Here is a 19,339-nt window from a genome sequence, read left to right as displayed (position 1 = left end):
GGACAATGGAGTTAATGGTGTAGATAAATTCATCTGAAGCAGGTGTCTGCACCTGATCAGACAGAGGGGTCTGATCTCCCCATATTAGATTTCCAGCGACTATCACTGGAACTCAGATGGCAAGCTAAGATATTTGTACCTACACTGCAGATGCCTGAACATTAGGTGAAGTAAACTCCATCCAAAAAAACAGCCTGCAACAGCAACCTAATTCAAATTGTTCACATGCTCTGTATTCTAATAACTTCAAAAACTTCCTATTTTACAAAAATCTGAACTTCTGAGAAAGTAGTTTGCATTCACTGAAAGCCATGACATACAAGTTAATAAACATACAAGTTAATGTCACAAGGATGAGCCAGGCTCTTCTTGGTGACACCAGTGACAGGACAGGGGGCAATGGGTGCAAAGTGGAACACAGGAGGTTCCACTTAAATATGAGAAGAAACTTCTTCACAGTGAGTGTGTCAGAACACTGGAACAGGCTGCCCAGGGAGTTTGTGGAGTCTCCTTCTCTGGAGACATCCAAAACCCTCCTGGACACCTTCCTGTGTAACCTCATCTAGGTGTTCCTGCTCCGGCAGGGGGACTGGACTAGCTGATCTTTCAAGGTTCCCTTCCAATCCCTGACATTCTGTGATCTGAATAAATCTGTAGCCATCAGTGGGAAGATACAGCACTAGTGCGAAGAAAAAGAGTGAAAATACCAAAATCCAGTCCTGCAGATTTTCACTGATGATTCAGCAAAGTATTTCAGCACATGCTTCACTCTTCTCCTACCCTGGGAGCAGGGACACTAATCCCGCACCTCACCAGGCACTGGAGTTACACAACTGTTTAATTACAACATGACTGTATTTTCAGGGCTTACTCACCACTGAAGCCCCACTAGTGCAACGGCTCCTCCAGCCACCGATCCCTGCAGCTGTGTGAAGTGCCTGCGGCTGCCGCTGCTGTGCAGAAGCTGATCCCAGCACACTGCCCTGACTACAGGCTTGAGCCAACAGAGTTTTGCAGTATTACATCCTACAAAATCAGTGGTGATTTCAGGAAAAAGAGAGCCCCGAAGAAAAGCCCCCCCTCCGCCGCCAGGAAAAAATTTAGGTAGGTGTTAGGAATCCATGTCCATAACTACAAACCAAGAGAACCCAGGACAGTGAGACACGTCTAAATTTGTTTGGATCTTATTTTTGCCACCTAAGTTGTTGAGTTCAAATGTTCTTCAACCCATCCACTGATGGGTGCACATTTTACCTAAGTTAAAAGAAAAACCGACAAGATGCATAAAAGTTAAGTCTGACTGATCTCTCGCTGAGGAGACCTGGTCTGTGATATCTTCCTAAACTTCCTTAACATCACAAATTGTTTCTTGATATAGATATTATGGTTTTTTTTTTTCTGGTCCCCCAAATCTTGAGGACAGAGAACAGAACAGTCTAGAGACTGTTATGCAGGGTACTGGAGCATAGAAGTTTCAGTTCTTCCAGACAGAAGGAAGAATTTTAATGTACAACTTCCTCAACCCTCAAGAATCAATAGACTTTTGTAAGGGGTGGATATTACCAGTTCCTCTTCATTGTATCCCTATGTTTAAAACAAAGAGTAATTCCTGTTTTGTTCTTTCTCAGAACATATCCTCTCAAAAATATTTTGGGAAACATTTTTTGGGTAGACAAGACCTCATCCCCTACTAACAAGTTGTATAGATGATTTTCAAAGAGGAAAATAAGTTCAGATCTACCTTCTCTCAGATTTTCTAAAGGGTTAGCAGCAGCTTGCCAGAATGCTTAGAGTGTTTTTTTCTTGACCTCTCTGAACAGTATGAAAAACCTACACAACACTCTATTTTTCTTTTAATTATTTACTTATTCCAGATCGGGAGAGGGAAGGGCACATAAGTAACATTTACCATTTTTACTCAGTGCAGTCCATGAGTCAAACCAAGCAGATGGCAGCATGGACGAAACAAGGCAGAAAAGGAAGAAGCTTTGCTCTGGCAAGCTCTGAGTAGAAATGCCTTACAATAAACTGGCTTAGTATAGTCTGGAGGGAAAAAGAGTTGAAACTAAAGAGTAATCCTGAAAGCATTAGCATATGTATTATAAACAACTGAGTAGTTTTTCCAAAAGAGATAATTCAGACTGTGTAAAAAGACAAAAACAAGCATCATCTCCACCGGGGGGTAACTTGCTAGATAAAGGGACACTTAAAACTTACAGAAGAAGTCCGATATAGAAGAAGATAAGCTAAATAAGTGACGGTACTTACTGTGTAAAGCTCATTAAGAACTTTCATTAAGTCTTCATGAAGCTGAAATGCAATCTCTTTGCTCTGTAATTAAAAAGAAATCATTAGAAAAAGGCAAGCAAAACCTGCAACACGCATTTGCTTCTTTATATTCATACTCATTGTTCACCCTAGATAGTGAATGCAATATTGCTTGCAAAGACACTGTTCTGACAGAATTACAGTGAACTAAAATAATGATGCAGAGGTACACAGATAACACCTGGACAGAAAACTTCTAAAAGGAAACCCAGAAGTAATTTGAGAGATTTTCCCATGAAGCATCAGGACATTAGGTGCCAACAGAAAGGCTGAAGTTCAGGATTAATGTTATACACCTTTTTAATGGAACAAACTGTGTACTGTTTTACAACTGGTATGATATATACAAAAAAAAAGCCATGTGGAATGTGATATTCTAGAGGGACATCCCACCCAGTTTTACACCTAGAATAGTCTTTGTCTCTCAGCACATGCGACTATCCAAATATTTATGCAAGAAATAATTGGGCCTCCTCTTTGAAACAGATACTCAACTGCATAATATTCCACAGACTGGGCTGCTGAAACAGCTTTGTTTAGCTTTTCTGGACGGTGTCTTTACTTTCGTTCTGACCCAGAAAAAAAGAAATGCTTAGCACTAGTTATTAAAGAAAGCAAGTATGTCAAAACAAGAGTATTTAATTGGAGTCTCATTCAAATATATTCCTTTGTTAGTTGTCCATAGCAGTTCAATCGGATGAAAATTGTGGCAACTGTGCCAGAGTTGAAGGCATTTGTACCATGAGCTTTGGAAAACAGCTGTAGAATAGAGCTATGGGACCTGGCAAACCGCCTGGCTACATCTCTTCTGCGATGCTCAGCATTGTAATATCCAGGCTGGAAATGTCAGCTTTTCTTTCTGTGAATAAATTGATAATTAGCCCAGCTTCTAAAAACTCCAACTTCATGATAGATAATGGCCTAAGCTATGAGAAGTACTTAGTGTTTGTATAGAAGCCAAAGGAACATCCTCAGGGATGACTCATCTCCAGAGCCGCTAACACATACTTGGCCATCACTAAAACACCTGCAGGAATAACGGTTTCTGAATGAGAAGTTTCAGTGCAACACCCACATTTGAGGAGGAACCACCCCACACATCCCACCCACTGCGTCTTCCAGGAAGATGCAAGACACGTACAGTAGCTGGAACAGAAAATGTTGCATTTTTTGCTCCTATTCCTACTGTCACACTCCTAACTCTGGGCAGTATTTTAAGGAACCTGTCATACCACTTATCAATATTCACTCCAGTCCTTATATGCGAGATGACTTTTAGCCAACAAGAAGGTAGAAACATAAATTAAAAAACACTGCAGTGGAATTCTTGTATTCCCAAGGGCATTGGCTGTAGCAGCTAAGGCACAGTGAGACAGATGCTTTGAAGCACAGTTATACAGAACTACTACAAAAATTTCCCTTTTGCTTATACTTTTCAAAGTCTGGTATTTTTCACAAGGTATGCTCTAATAGCGAAGAATCTAGAAAATAAGGCTTATTACTTAAATTTCTTTGCTAATATCAGATTGTTTTAATCTAATACGAAGGATAAAAATTTATATGCAGGGCAGTGCACAGAGTGCTTATAAAGAATTAGAAAAGGATTGCAGATTGGCAAGCTGCTGTAGGGAAACACAGTAAAAGCTTTAGCAAGAATTCTGAATTGCTTTTCATTGCTTTACATTGGCAACCTGCCCTTAAAAGTCAGCAGCGCAGTTCTGACACAGCTTACACATCTCCTCAAAGCTCCACAACATGGAAGCCACCACTATCTCTTGGATAGCTGCTTCTATAGTGCTGAATATGAGTACTCTGTTTTTAAAACTGCTTTAGCTGAAAGAAGGACACAACATACAAATAAGATTGTAGACATTAAGACTGGAAGATGAAAGCACATACATGTGGGAAAAAAACATAGATGAACTCCAGCTTCAAGCAATTTATCCCTTTCAAGTGTTGGGCACTATCATCTCAAAGCTGACGGCAACTCAAGCCCTACATACAGGAATGTTTTGTGCCTTAGCCTGGCAGCACAAAAGTTTGTTTCAGAAGGTGAGACACAAAACTGCAACTCAGTTTTCTTGTAAGCAAAGCACACAATAGTTCTCTGAAAGACATAGCCTACTTTTTTGCTCTTCACTTACACCTCAACACAAACAGACACAGGATGAGTTGAGGATTAGGGGAATTATCACTATTTACGAGGACTCATTTCTTCTCTTTGCCCCTTTAGAGCTTTGTGCAGCACTGAAGCACAAGCGGTCCAGCCCTCACCATTTACTGGCCGCCATGCATGCACAGTCTTTTCTGGGCAGCACATTGGTCAATATTACACTGGAGGGTGAGTGCAAGAGGTGATGACAGAGGAAGGAGGGAAATGTTTTCAGGAAAGGACAATAGGCTCTCAAATGGGAAGTGAAAATAGAGGGAGGGAAATGATCAGCAAAAAGAGTAAAAATTAGGAAGAGACAGCCTGGCAATGCCCCAGGATCACGAATCGTCCTTCCACCAGTTCACCTGGGGAATCCAACCTGAAGAAGGTGCCTGTAGTGAAGGGTAACATGTCAGTTGCTGCCTCTTTTGGATGAAAGATTTTGTAGGAATTGTCCAACAAAAATCAGGAATTTTGCTTAACTTTTGCAGTATAAAGGGAATTTATTTTCAAGAACCAGAATTTTTTACATTACCATTTAAGATCAAGAAATACTGACCCAAGCGGCAAGCAATATGGTTTTTACTGTGTAGTACACAGCGTGTTAGAGCACCAGATAAGAAGAGCCTTTATTTTCAGCGGTTAATGGCCCTCCTATTTCTCTTCTATGCTTCCTATTCCCTGCAGTAGTTCAGCATGTTTGAACAGTGTGCTTCTCCAGGAACCATCCTCAGGGTGGCCAAACAACAGAATGTAAGACACAGCACACGTTTTCCTGGAGCTGAGAGCTCTAATCAGGCCATTAAAACCTGACAAACAACCACTGAGGTGTTTTTTTTAATTCACTATGTCCAAGAGACATGCATTAGTATCTATTAACCAAGAGAACAAATAATATAATAAAAAAGTCAGAGCACATGCAAACTCTTGGTAAAAATATTATATATGTTACTAATCTGGTTAAACACATTAAAAGACAGTAGCGTAATTTTTTCATCTGATGGTAGGATAGATCATGCCCATGCAACAGACATATAAGTGTATCCAAACCAGCCTTTCAATATGTGCTCAAACTTCCAACACACCAGTGGTCCAACTGATGTATCAAGATTTATATTTCTAGATTTATATCTGAGAAACCTGAAATTTTATTCTACATTAATACCCTTTCATTGAAGTCTGTAAGAATTTTTCCAGCCATTTCAGTTAATTGGGCACCCAAACTTTCCTGTTTTGTTTTATTTCATTTTTTAACTGAAATTTAAGTGTCAGTTCAGCTCTTCCTGGAACTCTTTAGTGTCTGTATTTAGCACACACAATGCTGCTCTCAGTTACATCACTTAGGGAAAATATTCTGTGACTATTGCTTTTAAATGAGTCTGCTGCTGGTCCCTGGGGGAAGTAATTTGCAAACCCTTCTTTTAAGGAGTTTTCATGAGCTGTGGTGGCACTGACATAGCCAACTCATAGTAAAATTTTGTCCCAGATTTGCCAGTCTCTAGCTTTGGTATACTTTTAAACCTCTAAATGTTTAAGAAAATGATGCAAAAAAATCTCAATATATGCCACGATCTTCATAAACTCAAATAGATTTGGCAGGTAGTCATATTCCTTGTTAATAGCCAGATTATGGAACTAAAATATTTATTGTGCTTGGCTTCTCCAGCATCTTTTACTGTAAACACTGGAAGATATGTTCATCTTGGCTCATTATGGTTTCTGTCCAAAGAAAATACATGTTTATAAATTATAAATATACAAATCTGCTTAAGGATTTTGTGGGTATGTGTTTATACAGTTGATTATTAATGCTGGGGTAACAAGAATCACTGCATGAAATGTTCTGCATACTACTTCTCCCTTCTGCTTGACATTTTTCCTTATTACTTTATTCTTTAATTGTCCCCATGAGGCCACCTACCCCATCTGCCTGAAGAAACACGCAAGCATGCAAGGTTTGAACTCTGCTACTTTATGTTCGTAATTTTATGTGCAGCACGAAGGCCTGGCATGAACAGCAATCTGTACTGCTTTTATATGCCAGCAACTAAAAAGAAGAAGAGCTTAAGTGCCTATCTGGAAATATGAGGCCTGACATAATGTCATCAGATAAATGCCACAGAATATGTGAACTAGATCCTATCTTTGTCCTGCATTTAGTACATTTAAACAGATGCTGGTTCATGACCCCTGGAAAAAAGAATGACAAAGAGCTCCCGGGAGAATGAAAATAATGAATATCTACACATTAAGTGGGCAAGTCTAGACAGGAAAGCCACGTACAATCAGGTACCTGAATACAATATATCCTGGCCCATCAGAACGTGTAAGGAACAACCAATCGGGATCATTTCACCAACACAACCCAAATGTTGAGACAGATGTATACATGCACCCAAAAGGAAGAACCAGGATGAGGAACAAGAGATGATAGTGAGACAAAGTCAAGGTACAAAGACCAAGGGGCACAGATAGCCTTCATCACTACATTTCATATAGACCAACACTGGGTACTGTACACAAGTTTTACAGAAAAACTAAAGGGGTTGCTACAGACTCATGACTTTGTGTTCTTTCCCATGTAGGATACACCAGCAGGAGAGGCCACAAACCAGTACTCTACTGGTAAGCATGGCCAGGAAATGAGGAAATTGATTGTTTCATTACTAAAATTCAAGCTGGAGTCAAGAGAACATGCAAACAATATCCCTCTAGAAAATGTTGGGCTCATGGAAAAGTTTCATTTGAGGAGGTAGTTGCCCACCGGTGAGGTGGACAAAGGCAGCAAGGGCTACCATTGAGAAGCAGAAAGCAGTCTTGTCTTCTCCCGAGGGAGAGAGGGGGGATAAAAAAGAGGGAGCAGAAGGAGGCAAGAAGCTCGAGGTGACTTTGCTGTTGTCTCCTGTATCTTGCTGAGACACTTTCCCTTTCTGCAACAGGCAGACTGGGGGTTCAGAGCAGAACAATGGAGACCTGCTCTGGTTACAGACTTGGTGTAATTACTCTCCAGACTTGGAAGTGGAGCTAAAGCACCTCCAAAGATGCAGAAGCTGATGCTGCAAGACTGAGGGAGAACTAAACCAAGATGATAATAGTGACACATAATGCTATTAGGTTAAAAAACTGGTAGATATATAATTAAATGATCTAATTATTGAATATAGAGAAGCTTGATTAGCTGGTATTGAGAATTACTCAGAAAGACATTAAGTGCTCCTATCTGCAACGCTGTGAGAGCCAATGGAGTACAGACATGTCAGATGAGTGTATTTCTTGCTCTTGACCATTGACTGCAGTAAGATATTAAGCGTGCACTTGTCAGTCCTTATTTTTGAAATCTTCATGTTACTACTGTTCTTATTATTTACATCTATTAGTAATAGGAGAGGGAGTACATATTTTACAGAACAGTATGATTGCACTCCAGCATAGAAGTATCTGCAGGATATAGTCTGTCTCTATCCTAATCTGAAATCTGTGAGTAGTGAGCAAATCCTATACGTTTTCATAGGGATGACACCCACTGGGACTGATCATCCTTTTCTCTGACAGAACTTTATTCTAAAACCAGTCTTTTTCAAAAGTAACCCACAGAAAGTGACAGAAATTGGTTAAATATTCTATTTGATGTTCCAACAAATTCCACACCATTTTCTTTAGGGAGAATACAGTCTGGTGGAGGAGAGTGTTGGATGTTGTCTTTCTCATTCTACGTGTACCTTCTCTTTGCTCCTGCGACCTGCGTCTGCAAGGGGGACTGTAGTACAGGACGTGTTCTGCACCTTATTTCTTTCTGTTGCCTGGTGGATGTCCATGAAGCATTTCTGAGACAGTTTGTGATGAACCTTAGACTGCTCATTCACATCTGACAGCAATTATCACAGAATCATAGAATGGTTTGGGTTGGAAGGGACCTTTAAAGACCATGAGGATTGAAGCTGACCATTTGGGCTAAACATAGATGTAGACAGCTTTTGATCTTCATGGATAAAGCAAGACAATTTGCTAACAGTTTCACTTCCTGCACAGGTGTTGGTTTTCTCTCTGTATAATTCTGTTCACCTCATTTTATAACTCCTTTCCCTTTTCACAGAAGAGAAACTGGAGCTGGGAATTAACAGCAAATAAATCACCAGCACTCTGCAGCAACCACTATAGCAAGAACTGGGGCTCGGTGGAAATACCAACCTTCTCCAACAGTCCTGACAGACTAAAGTCCTAAAAATAAATGCTCAAAATTAATACTGGTGAACGACCACTGCCACATGCTCCTGAAGCTCACCCACACCATGTGGAGGTGTCTCTTGTTTCCTGCCACCCTCCCCTCACGTTATTGTGCCTGGCTCAGATCCCTTCATGCAGCCTTTGGTGGCCTTGCTCTGCCCTCAGCCACCAGCTGTTTGATGTGACACCCACGTGCTGAGTGTCAGCTGGCAAACCCCACTGAAAGGCACGATAGGGCTGCTGAGGACCTGGGCCCCACTAATGTAAGCTCCAGGTTATGCACAGCAGGACTCCCTCAGTTGCCTTTCTCTTCTTTCCCCTGTAAAAGATCCAAGCTAGGAATAAAAAACAAACAAACAAACAAAATCACAAGAGCAGCTGCTTGCTCTTCTTCAAGAAGCCATGCTACAAAGAGAAAATTTGAAATGCTGCATGTTCCTGGACATAATATGGAGAGAAGAGACGAGTCTGTCAGGAAGATGTGACAATATGCATCCTGTTAATGCACTGAAAACATCCATATACTTTCCTTCTTCTGAGAGGTAAGCTTCAGCAGTCTCCATTAATAAGTTATGAGTGAATAAAAAAGGACACACACTTCTCCATGGCAAACTTTATCTAGATATTTTTTCACAGTCCATCTGGAGAGAAGGGAAGGAAAAGCAAGATTTCCAGTGCTAAAGAACTCAACTACACTGAAAGCAAACAGGCTACTCTAATAATGCACACCGAGTGAAGAAGAGATTTCTGAGATACGATGTACGCAACTGAAAAACTATTCATAGATTTAATACTGAAAAATTTCTACTGGTCCAAGCAAGTCTGAGATATCTTCACGTAGACCGTACTGCAGCATGCTCAAATTGCTTCTCCCATTCCTTTAAACTTCTGTAATAATCTTCCAAATTGCTAAGTGTAGTGGTTTGTGAACTACAGTTTTATGCATCAGACATATCATATGAACAGACCATTACTGATTGAGAAACTATAAATTTCAACTCTATTACTCTTACAGGTTTTAATGCACACCAATAAATTTGATTCATGTTTTCACTTTTTTTCCTCCAAGTACAATCTGTGCACTCCCCAAGTGATGCATCTCCCCACCCCATGGCTATCTATCTACGATTGTGGTCAGGTATATGTGAAATCAGTTCCCTATTTCAAACATTAATCTAGTAACCTTACCATCATTTAGTCACACACTTGACATTCTTTAACCTTTATTCTTTTTGAACTCTTTGTTGTATGGCGCTTGCCTGCCAGCATCCCACTGTGACTGACGGATTTGCATTTATAATCTATTCTTATTTTGGAACATTATAACAACAACAACTACAAACACATTACGTAGATCTCAAACTAAGGCTGCCTAGAGTGCTTACTTAGCACAAGAAGGATTTACACATTGTATGTGCTATGAAAACACATAACAGGCACGTACAAAGACAAACATGTACAGAGACAATGCTTACATAACCTAATAGAAGTAGTTACATTACCAAAAGTGTATGTTCATATTTAATATTGGGAAGAAAAGGAAACACTTTTAGGGGTACTGCAACATACGCTACAATTTTTATGCCAAGGTACTACAAGGCACATACTTACTTTGGCTTGAATCAGTTTCTCTCATGATAGTCACAACAGACTCCTGTTTTTACAAATAATTAATTAATAAAGCATTACTATTTTGAGAGTCCTAAGCGAAAACTGTTTCCTTTCTGCATGGATAGACAAGCATGCTTTTGAGAGAAGAACAGGGTTTTTTCCCTGTCTTTTGGATATTTGCAACTCAGCTCTTAAGGTCACCAGCATATACAGCAGGTTCCCAGGCATTTCAGCACTAAGGATTTGCTCTGTGAGAACAGTCATGAAGAATTTATACATGTGCTAAAACAGATTTTATGCTACGTGTGCTGAATCTTCTCCTCAAATGCCACCTATTAGGACACTTTTGCCTCCCTCATGCATCTTACAAGCCGGGCTGGAGCACTGCAGGAGACACATTACCTTCTTGAACATTCTGGTGGAGTCTTCGCTTATCTGCATGAACCGCATGATCACGTTGTTCAGGTAGATATCGCTCAATGTTGCATGGTCTTTGCTTTCTCTTCTCACTTGGTTCAGGAGTAAGTACCAGCAATTCACTGGCGATAAGAGGTTCTGGTCTTTCCTAAGGAGACATATGCACGTATTATGTATAGAAATGAAAAAGTTACATTATTAACACAAATATCTCCTTGACATTTCCAGTCATAACTTGTTACGTAAAAATGGCTGCTTCTGAACAGTCAACCCGTTCTTGGAATAACTTGGCTTAGGTAAGCTTCAGATCACTCTTTTAAGATACATTCTACAAATCCCATGAGGCATGGATGCAAAAATATTAAAAAAGTGTAAGAATTCAGAACACTGCAAGCCACCTGAGCGTATAAAAAAATCTTGCCACAAAGCTTACAGTATGGAGTACATGTAAATACTCAAAATCAATAAAGGTCACTACTGAAAGAGTAACAGTAATTAATTTTGACATCAGAAATAAACAAGCACTGCAAGAGCATCTCACATCCTTCATGAGCAAAATGGCAGGTCTTGCTGTTTCACTGCAATGGATTTGTAGAACTCCTATAAGAGTAGAAGGAAATGTCACAAGCGTACATCTTCTGTGATCAGCATTCATAAATTCATGGCACTCAGAAATAAACTGCTACTGCCAGTCCCAGATGGTTCAATTACAAGACAAACAGCAGGATGGGACTTTCCGCACAGTGGTCCAGTTCTGAATTTCCTTGATAGACTTTTTGCATTTTAGGCCCACTCCAAGCTTGTAACATTGCAAAAAGCGAAATCCCAGATGACTTCTCATTTCTTTCACACAAAGCAAAATAAAAAATACATGTAGTTCAACAACTGTTTCACAGACAACAAAAACCTATTTATAAAATTTGCCTTATGATTGTATTGAAATTTTAATTTAAAGTTAGCCTTGCAACTAAGTGCTCAGGAAACTTGCTGCTCTTTTTTTTTCTCTTGTGCAGGGATTCGCCTATAGTCAAAAGGATCAAGCCGGTGAAGATAAAACAGCCAGAGCAGGTGATGAATCAAGGGAGAAACTCCTTCAACTCTTGGTAAATTATTCTAATAATTTGCTATTCCCATGGTTAGAAATACACCCTTTAATTCCTCATCTGCCTGCCTACCTTTAGCTTTCACCTCCAGCATCAAAGCAATAACAAATGATTATCAGACAAGAAGCCTTTTCTTAATCACAGTGCTTTGCTTTGCTGTGAATCAGAAGTGAGTTAAGGAAATTTCCTCATTTTGTTTGAGATGGAAATCTTAATGGTGCTACTCACAGCAAGGAGCTTCAGGGTTTTCTCAGCCATGGTAGCCACCAGGAGCACCCGTGAAGGTCCATGCTGATATTACTTGGTCCTCGCTGCTTGTTCCAAAGCCAAACCACAGACCTTCCGGCCTGTGCTGGGGAGAATGGTGGGAACAGCACGGGGACCACCAGTTAAAGTGACTTTTGCTGCAACCTCTTCTCAAAGCAACCAGAGAACGCAGAGCAAAGCCCAAGGCAGGACTCCAGTCACGACCTCTGTGCACATCTGCCACTCCGGATTTAACACATGTTTAAGAATGAGGAAAGATGTTTGTATGCACAAGGCAAAAAGATTTTACCACAATCTGAACAGATTCCAGGGCTCTCTCTCTCCCTCTCAAGTAGTGACATATGCACACACTGGTTATTTCAGGGAATCACTGAGTCACTTAACTGAATTTTAAGAAATATATGTTATTGCTCTTTGAACTGTGCAAGCTGTATTGGGATTAACCTTTCCTTTACCAGTTGTGTTTGGGAAAGACTTTTCTTCTGAAACAAAAGCTCTGTGTATCTCTAGCACATCAGTAAGCAGACAGAGGAAAAATATACTTATTTTTCAGTTTTACAAACACAAAATATTGGTTTATACCCCTAAGCATAACATGGCCAGGCAAATGTGTTCATTAATCAGCTCAAGTCAGGAAAATAACCAGATGATATTCGAAACACTTTTGAAAACATACTGTACACACGTTTTGCCAGATACTACCTGACCACTTTTGTTTTGCACACAAGTTACTCTGCCATGAAAGGGATACATTAAATTGGAAGCAAGGCATAATATTCACATCATCTTCATTTTCAGGAGGAAGGGGGGTCAAGAGGCAGCACGAGTTCACATGCCATGTATTCTGGGTGGTTTAAATTCCATTTGGTAGGTTATGGATAATATGTGTGCAACCTAACTTTTAAGACACTGAAACCACTTGTCAGAAGCTTACATGAATAAGTGTGGAGGGCCAAACCAATAAAATAGTATTTAGGTATCCGTCTAACTTCAGCTGCAATGAGAACTGCTATACTGTTAAATATGGGTGGGAATTTTAAATATGCCTTTGAAGCTGAGCTCAACCAGCAGTATTCCACACCAGCAGAAGCAAAGAGCGGCACAGCACTTCAGCAATGGCCAACATGGGTGTGAAGGGGAAGGAAATCTCTCTTACTTGTACTGCTGATGGTCTTTGGTACTTCTTGTTTTTGCCATGAACCTCTCTGCCAGTTTTTCCAGATTTCGGGAATACTCCATCTCTATTTCCGACTTCTTGCGGAAGAAATCCTGCAGATCCTGGAGGAGCTGCACTCTCATTTCAGTCTGCTGCTCCAGGCATTTCTGCTGCTCGATGAGTTGAGCTCGGATCTCTAATGAAAAAAGCACATATCCACTCAGGTCAGTGAAAGCAAATGAGAATTGAGTGTTACCAACCAAAATTACAAACACTCCACAGCGTACTTCAGCCTCCGCAGCTACACCAGCTGGATCTGGATTTCAGGTCCTGCAGTGGGACACAGCAGTGGCAGCTCTCACTTCTGCCACCACATGCTGATGTCCCAGGCCACAGCATCCTCCCACCCGCTGTCTGTCTCACTAAAGGCTCAGGACTCTGCTGGGCTCAGGTAAGCGGAAGACCTGCCTCCCCCTTTCTCTCCCGTCTTCTTCCAGGCATGAGCACAACATCTGGCTCAGAGTGATCTCCTTGCAAGAGGTGCTGTGCAACCATTGGAGCAGAAGCTCCTTCTGCTGCCCTGAAAACCAGCAGGCCCAACAAGCATCCTTTGGGCTGGGATCAGCCTGCTGACTGCCAGGTGGACCACACTGGTTGGTATCATCATGTACACCATGGAAACAACCTTGTGATAAACTCTGGAGGCATTTGCTGCAGCTGCCCCATCTCTGCCAGGGAGGGAACTGCTTTACTATACATGCATTCACTAATATTTTATAGCAAATAGAGAGGAAAAAGTGTACCTATAGTTAGAGACAGCTATTTGAAAATGTGCACAAGGTTCCAGAGACTGAGGTATATTTATTAACGTCAATCAAAATCATCCAGTTTATAAGGGAATATATGCTCACAGGGATCATCCAGAATAACAAGCTCTTACCACTGTATCATATGCTGTTTGCCATATGCACAACTGCTATGTGCTAGGATTTTTCTTTATTTCTTTTTTTTTTTTTTTAGCACTTTTATTTCTTGAGTGCTAAGCAGTTAATCACATTCTGGGAACACTTAGTCTACAAAGATCCCTCTGGTTCTTTTGAGAGGCTGGTTTATTAAAGTTTTGTCAGCCGAGCTGCCCAGGCACACTGTAATTCAACATTGTGGAGTAAACACAGGAATAAACACTTTGTGACCATAATAATGTATGCATTTTTAAACAGTTTCATACTAAAACAAAGACTTATCAATAGCAAAGTAATATGCCAGAAGTGGTGTCCATGTAAATGCAAAATTGTTGTGAACTTTTACTTGATTCCTAATGATGTAACCATGCTGTGGGTAAGAAGATGTTGGAAACCATAGATGCCTCACTGGTTCAAAATAGAAAAGCATTCTAAAAACCACTGCTGACACCACAGGGAACTGCAAAACAGTAGTAATGATGCTATAAAAAATTACCTGATGCAACTGGAAACTAATATGTCCTTATTGATCTTAAACTAGGTATGAAGGCAGAGATCCACTCTGCTGGGATTCAAATGTGTATACTGAAATAAGGTAGGATGGGCACAGAAAACTGTTAAGTCAATTTATTTACTGGAGGAGGAAAACACTGCAGTGTTTTTTTCTGGATCTCCTTTGAGCTACCAGCTGCTCTGTTAATCATTAATGAGACCATCCATTTTTACAGTCTGGGAGGTGAACCAAAAAATTCATGGTTTGGGTTTTCATTTCAAATCAGTTCTTTGGAAAAGGACCATGCCTCCAGCAAGGATGAGCCACTGTAACAGAACACTGTATCAATGACATTCTTGTACATAGAGGAGAAAATCACATTGCTGCTGGAAGGTTATTAACAGAAACAAAATCCCAAGACTGTTTTTTTGAGTGCCCACTACTTTTACTATTGCAATCATAGAAAATTCTTGCATATAGAAAACCAGGTGTTCATTTAGCAGAAGCAGCAGTTTCACTAATAAGCTGGAGTTTTGTCTAAATCCAAATCCATGTACATGGTCCCTGTATTTTGTCCACCTCCCTTTCCCACTACAGATTTTCTTTTAGTTACTTAAAAAGCAGAGCTCTGCACAGAGCAACTATGTTCTGAGTATTTTGTAGGTCAGTGGATCTCGCTGCTACAATTCCTCCTTTTTAGGTAGGCTTTCACCATAGCAACAGGAAACAGAAAGATTTTAGAAACAGGAATATATGAATAAAGACACAGGAAACAACGAACAGGGGACAAGAGACACAATATGAGAAAAAGCCTGAGCTTTCTGATGCTGTCTCGATTTCCAGTGGACAGTAGTGTCTTCCTTTGAACTTGTATATTAGAAAACAAAACTGAAGCATGATCTCTGAAAGCTGATGGTGACTGGAGGTGCCCAAACTCTGAGTAAGGTGGTAAGTTAGGGGTGCAGGGGGACTGTGGCCTTATGGAGAAAGTTCCACAATTTCTAGCTATTTGAATCTTGGCAAGGAGAAAGAACATGTTGGCCCCCAAAGGCTGAGCCTCTGGCCTCCTGCTGGAGAAGACAAGGGGGAGACGCACATCCCACTTGTGCCAGCTGACCAGAGTCTGTCCAGAAAGGACTTCAGCATAGCAGTTCTCCTTCCAGTCTTTCACGTCCTTCTGCTTCTGCACTTTTTAATTCTTCTTTTACTAGTAATGTGTGTAATGCCATACTGGCAGGCTGAGGAGATGGCAATGAATGAGGAATCAGACCAGCAAATGTTGTGATTTTTACTTTCTGGTAAGAGAATGCTGTGGGTTAAAAAACAAAACAACAAAAACAAACAAACAAAAAAACAAAACACCTCATAACAACAAAGAATAAACACTCAACAAACATTGGTATAACAGCCAGCCAGCCTGAGCAGCTGTGCATCACCAAATCACAATTATCCAAGTACTGTTAACTAACATAGACTACCCATTACCTACTGCTATGGAAAAATGCACCAAGGCAACGCTACATCCTTTAACCAGTCCCCAAGTGTGATTTCCCTAGGGCTACAAAGAGAGGCATGGAAAATTGCTGCACTGTATGCAAATAAATAAATACCCAATACACCAAGAAGGTGCCAAGTTAAGAACTAATAAAGCCCAAACTCCATAGATATGGCGACAGGTGCAGCAGGCAACAGAAGGGTGCCTGTCTTTATTTTGCTGGCACATTTAAATTCAAAGTTGAACTGATACCAGCTGTAATGGACAATGACATTGTCCTATTCTGCTCTGCGGGGCAGCTGATGCCAAATGATTCCAGGTTATTTTGTGCCTGGAACAGGCACGTTTAAACCCTGGACAACTTAACACCTTCTCCTTCTCTGTACAGCAGCTTTGAGTCATACTCGCTGGTTTTCTGGCCAAGGACTGGTTCAAAAAGAACATCCTATCCATTTACACTGCAGCTTGAACTGACTGAATTCACATCAAGTGGAAAAAGAAAGAAACAAACACCATTTGCCCAGGATTTGCACACATGACCAAAGCAAGGAAGCAATTAATGTGACTGTAATTAAAGCAATAACCTCTATGTAAAGTTTTATTTCTAAAGATTCTAATGTTAAAAATTATTTCAATTATGCCCTCATTGACACCATCCTCTAAAATTACTGCCTTAAGTAAAAAATTGGGTTTTATTTGTGGCAGCATTCAAGATGTAACTCTAACCTTTCAACAAATCTTTATTTTGTCCTGACAAGAGGTGAAATCAGTGCACTATGAAAAACAACAGGCGACAAAATTATAGCTGTTATGAGAGTTAAGTACAGAGCGGATGAAGCTGAACTACTGACATCACCCAAATCATAACCAGAAATAAACTCATCAAGGTTACCTCTTTGCACACAGCACAGCATTACAAATAATGACTTACATAGCACTGCAGTAATACACCATATTACCCTGGAGAAGATATGTGTAACCAGTTACAGGCCATTGCCCCACCTGAAGGCACACATGGTGTGATACACTGCGATGTGACACATAACAATGGTGTTGGCCATGCACCAGCCAGGAACAAAACTTGTCACCTTTGCTTCCACACACACCAAAGCACCCGGCTCCATCAAACATCCCAGAAGACCACAGAAAACTCCCTCCTGAACTCACAAGCCAGACACTTCGTAAATACACAGCATTAACCAAATTAGCTTGCTGCCAGACCAGCACTTTGTGTGTGGACTGCTGCCCTCCGCAGTGATCCCCACTGCAACCCCTGTATCCCTACGGTGCTCCCGTCATGCTGGACTAGGCCGTGCCTGGTCCTGTCAGCCATCAGAGACTCTTCAGGCCACCGTGAACCCCCAAAACCAACTCTCGACCAAAGCAACTCAAGTGCAACACAACTGCTTTGTGGTGCTCTCACACACCTGTGAGCTGCTTCTCACCTGAGACACCTCACGAGCTGTTGCAGCCTCTTACCCTCAACTCCTGTTTAAGTGGAATTTACTTTTGTGCTTGCAGAGCAGCCCTGGCATGTTCTTTGGTGTCTGCTGAAAGTTCTGTAAGATGCCACAGATCCAGACACCTCTATCTGGTCACCCTCTTGGCTGCCCTGCAAGCCTCCCGCCTGCTGCCTCACCCTGCTCAGCACTGAGCTATATTTAAGTCATGATTACAATACACTAAATACGCAGACATTAATCCAGTCATATTACTGGAAAATAATACAAACAGCCCCAGGGCCCCATCCTGTGAATGATTATAAAAGCAAGCAGCTTGTCAGAATTATTCGAGAATACAAATAGGCTGTCATGAGGCATAGTTACATTTGCAGGTCTTTATCTGATTGGTAACTTCAGACAAACCTGTATTACTTCCCATCTTTCTTTAAATACCTCCTTCACAAAAAAACCCAAACCAATTAGATTAGTTTTAAAATGGTCAGAAATGTCTCATCAAAAGCACTGAGGATAATGTATGCTGTCTTATACTTCGTCTTTCCAAACCATTACAAGTTTGTCATTTTTTCACCCCACTGAGCTATCAACATGCATATCTCTCATTCTCCCTTTCATGATACCCAGATCATGCTCTATAAGAAAAGATTCAGACATTAAATTCCATCTATATACCATCTGGCGACTGACATGCACTTGCAATTAAGCAGATATTGAAGCATTAATCATCTTGCAGTTCCTCCTTGAAGACACTCGAGTCTCACATGACTCTCACTGTGCCTCAGTTACTAAGTGTAAGGATGGCTCATGTCTGAGGCTGCTGTGAGAAGCTGGGGTACCACCTTGGGGGACTGATCTTTCCAGTTTCACCCCAGCATTCTGCCTGTGTAGGGACCTGCTTTTGGCTTCTCTGTTGAGACAGGCAGAGCTATGGTCCAGCTGAACACAGCTGGCCAACATCTGCAGTTGAGGTTTTGTTTCAGGAAAGTGCTTAGCTCCAGCCCATGGAGGATGCTGCCAGCAGAGAAACTGCAGCAGGAATCACTGAGAGGGGCCCAGAGGTGCCCCTGTGCACAGTTTTCAGTCCTTAACGCCATGTCGCCCCTAGGATCAGCGCTCCCACACCTGCTGGGGATGTTAAGCTGCCTCTCAGTAGGCAAGAAGACAAAGATGATGAGAGGTAGCAGCTCTGTGGTGAATGCTCTGGGTCAGCTGCTGATGCTCCTCTCTGAGATACACAGCCATCAGGTACTAGTGCTGGGCAAGCTTTTATTTCCTAGACCCAGGGCTAGAAAGCTATTTAAGTGTTTCTATGACAAATGGTGAGGGAAGCTCTGTGGTCAGCAGGGAGTCTGGCTCACGCTCTCATCCAGGTCCTCGCTGCCATTTTCCTGGGGCCACAAGTACTTCAAAAGCCAAGAAATTCCACCAGCCTGACAGCTGATGAGAGATGCTGGGGTGAGGATCTCACAGGCTGCTGCAGAAATGCCTTTAAATAGATCATGAGCCTGTCCCACAACATTAACTTTCTATGACAGACTAGTGGAAATCACTTCCCTGTGTTCAACACACAAGTGAGAAGTGTGTTTGCATAGACAGCGATGTTCTTGAGCTTCCAAAGGCAAGATTTTTGTGGCCTTTCATCTGTCCTCCAGCTGATTTCACTTAGGGCGT

The 19,339-nt window shown here is 41.2% G+C and overlaps 1 protein-coding gene across 3 annotated transcripts in view; it reads right to left on the bottom strand.

Annotated features, from left to right (window-relative positions):
• The window catches only part of SRGAP1 (SLIT-ROBO Rho GTPase activating protein 1), a 145,594-nt gene that overhangs the window by 58,341 nt on the left and 67,914 nt on the right, over positions 1-19,339 (bottom strand). For all 3 annotated transcript variants that reach the window (XM_082043241.1, XM_082043242.1, XM_082043243.1), the window contains exons 2-4: positions 13,259-13,454; positions 10,718-10,880; positions 2,269-2,331 (exon numbers count right to left, since the gene is read on the bottom strand). In XM_082043241.1, the coding sequence (XP_081899367.1) occupies positions 2,269-2,331; positions 10,718-10,880; positions 13,259-13,454 (422 nt within the window). The remainder of the gene's footprint in view (positions 1-2,268; positions 2,332-10,717; positions 10,881-13,258; positions 13,455-19,339) is intronic.

This window comes from Streptopelia decaocto, assembly GCF_964273445.1.
Source record: "Streptopelia decaocto genome assembly, chromosome: 1".
In the NCBI taxonomy this organism is placed as follows: Eukaryota; Metazoa; Chordata; class Aves; order Columbiformes; family Columbidae; genus Streptopelia; species Streptopelia decaocto.
This window is presented reverse-complemented; position numbering and strand designations above follow the sequence as displayed.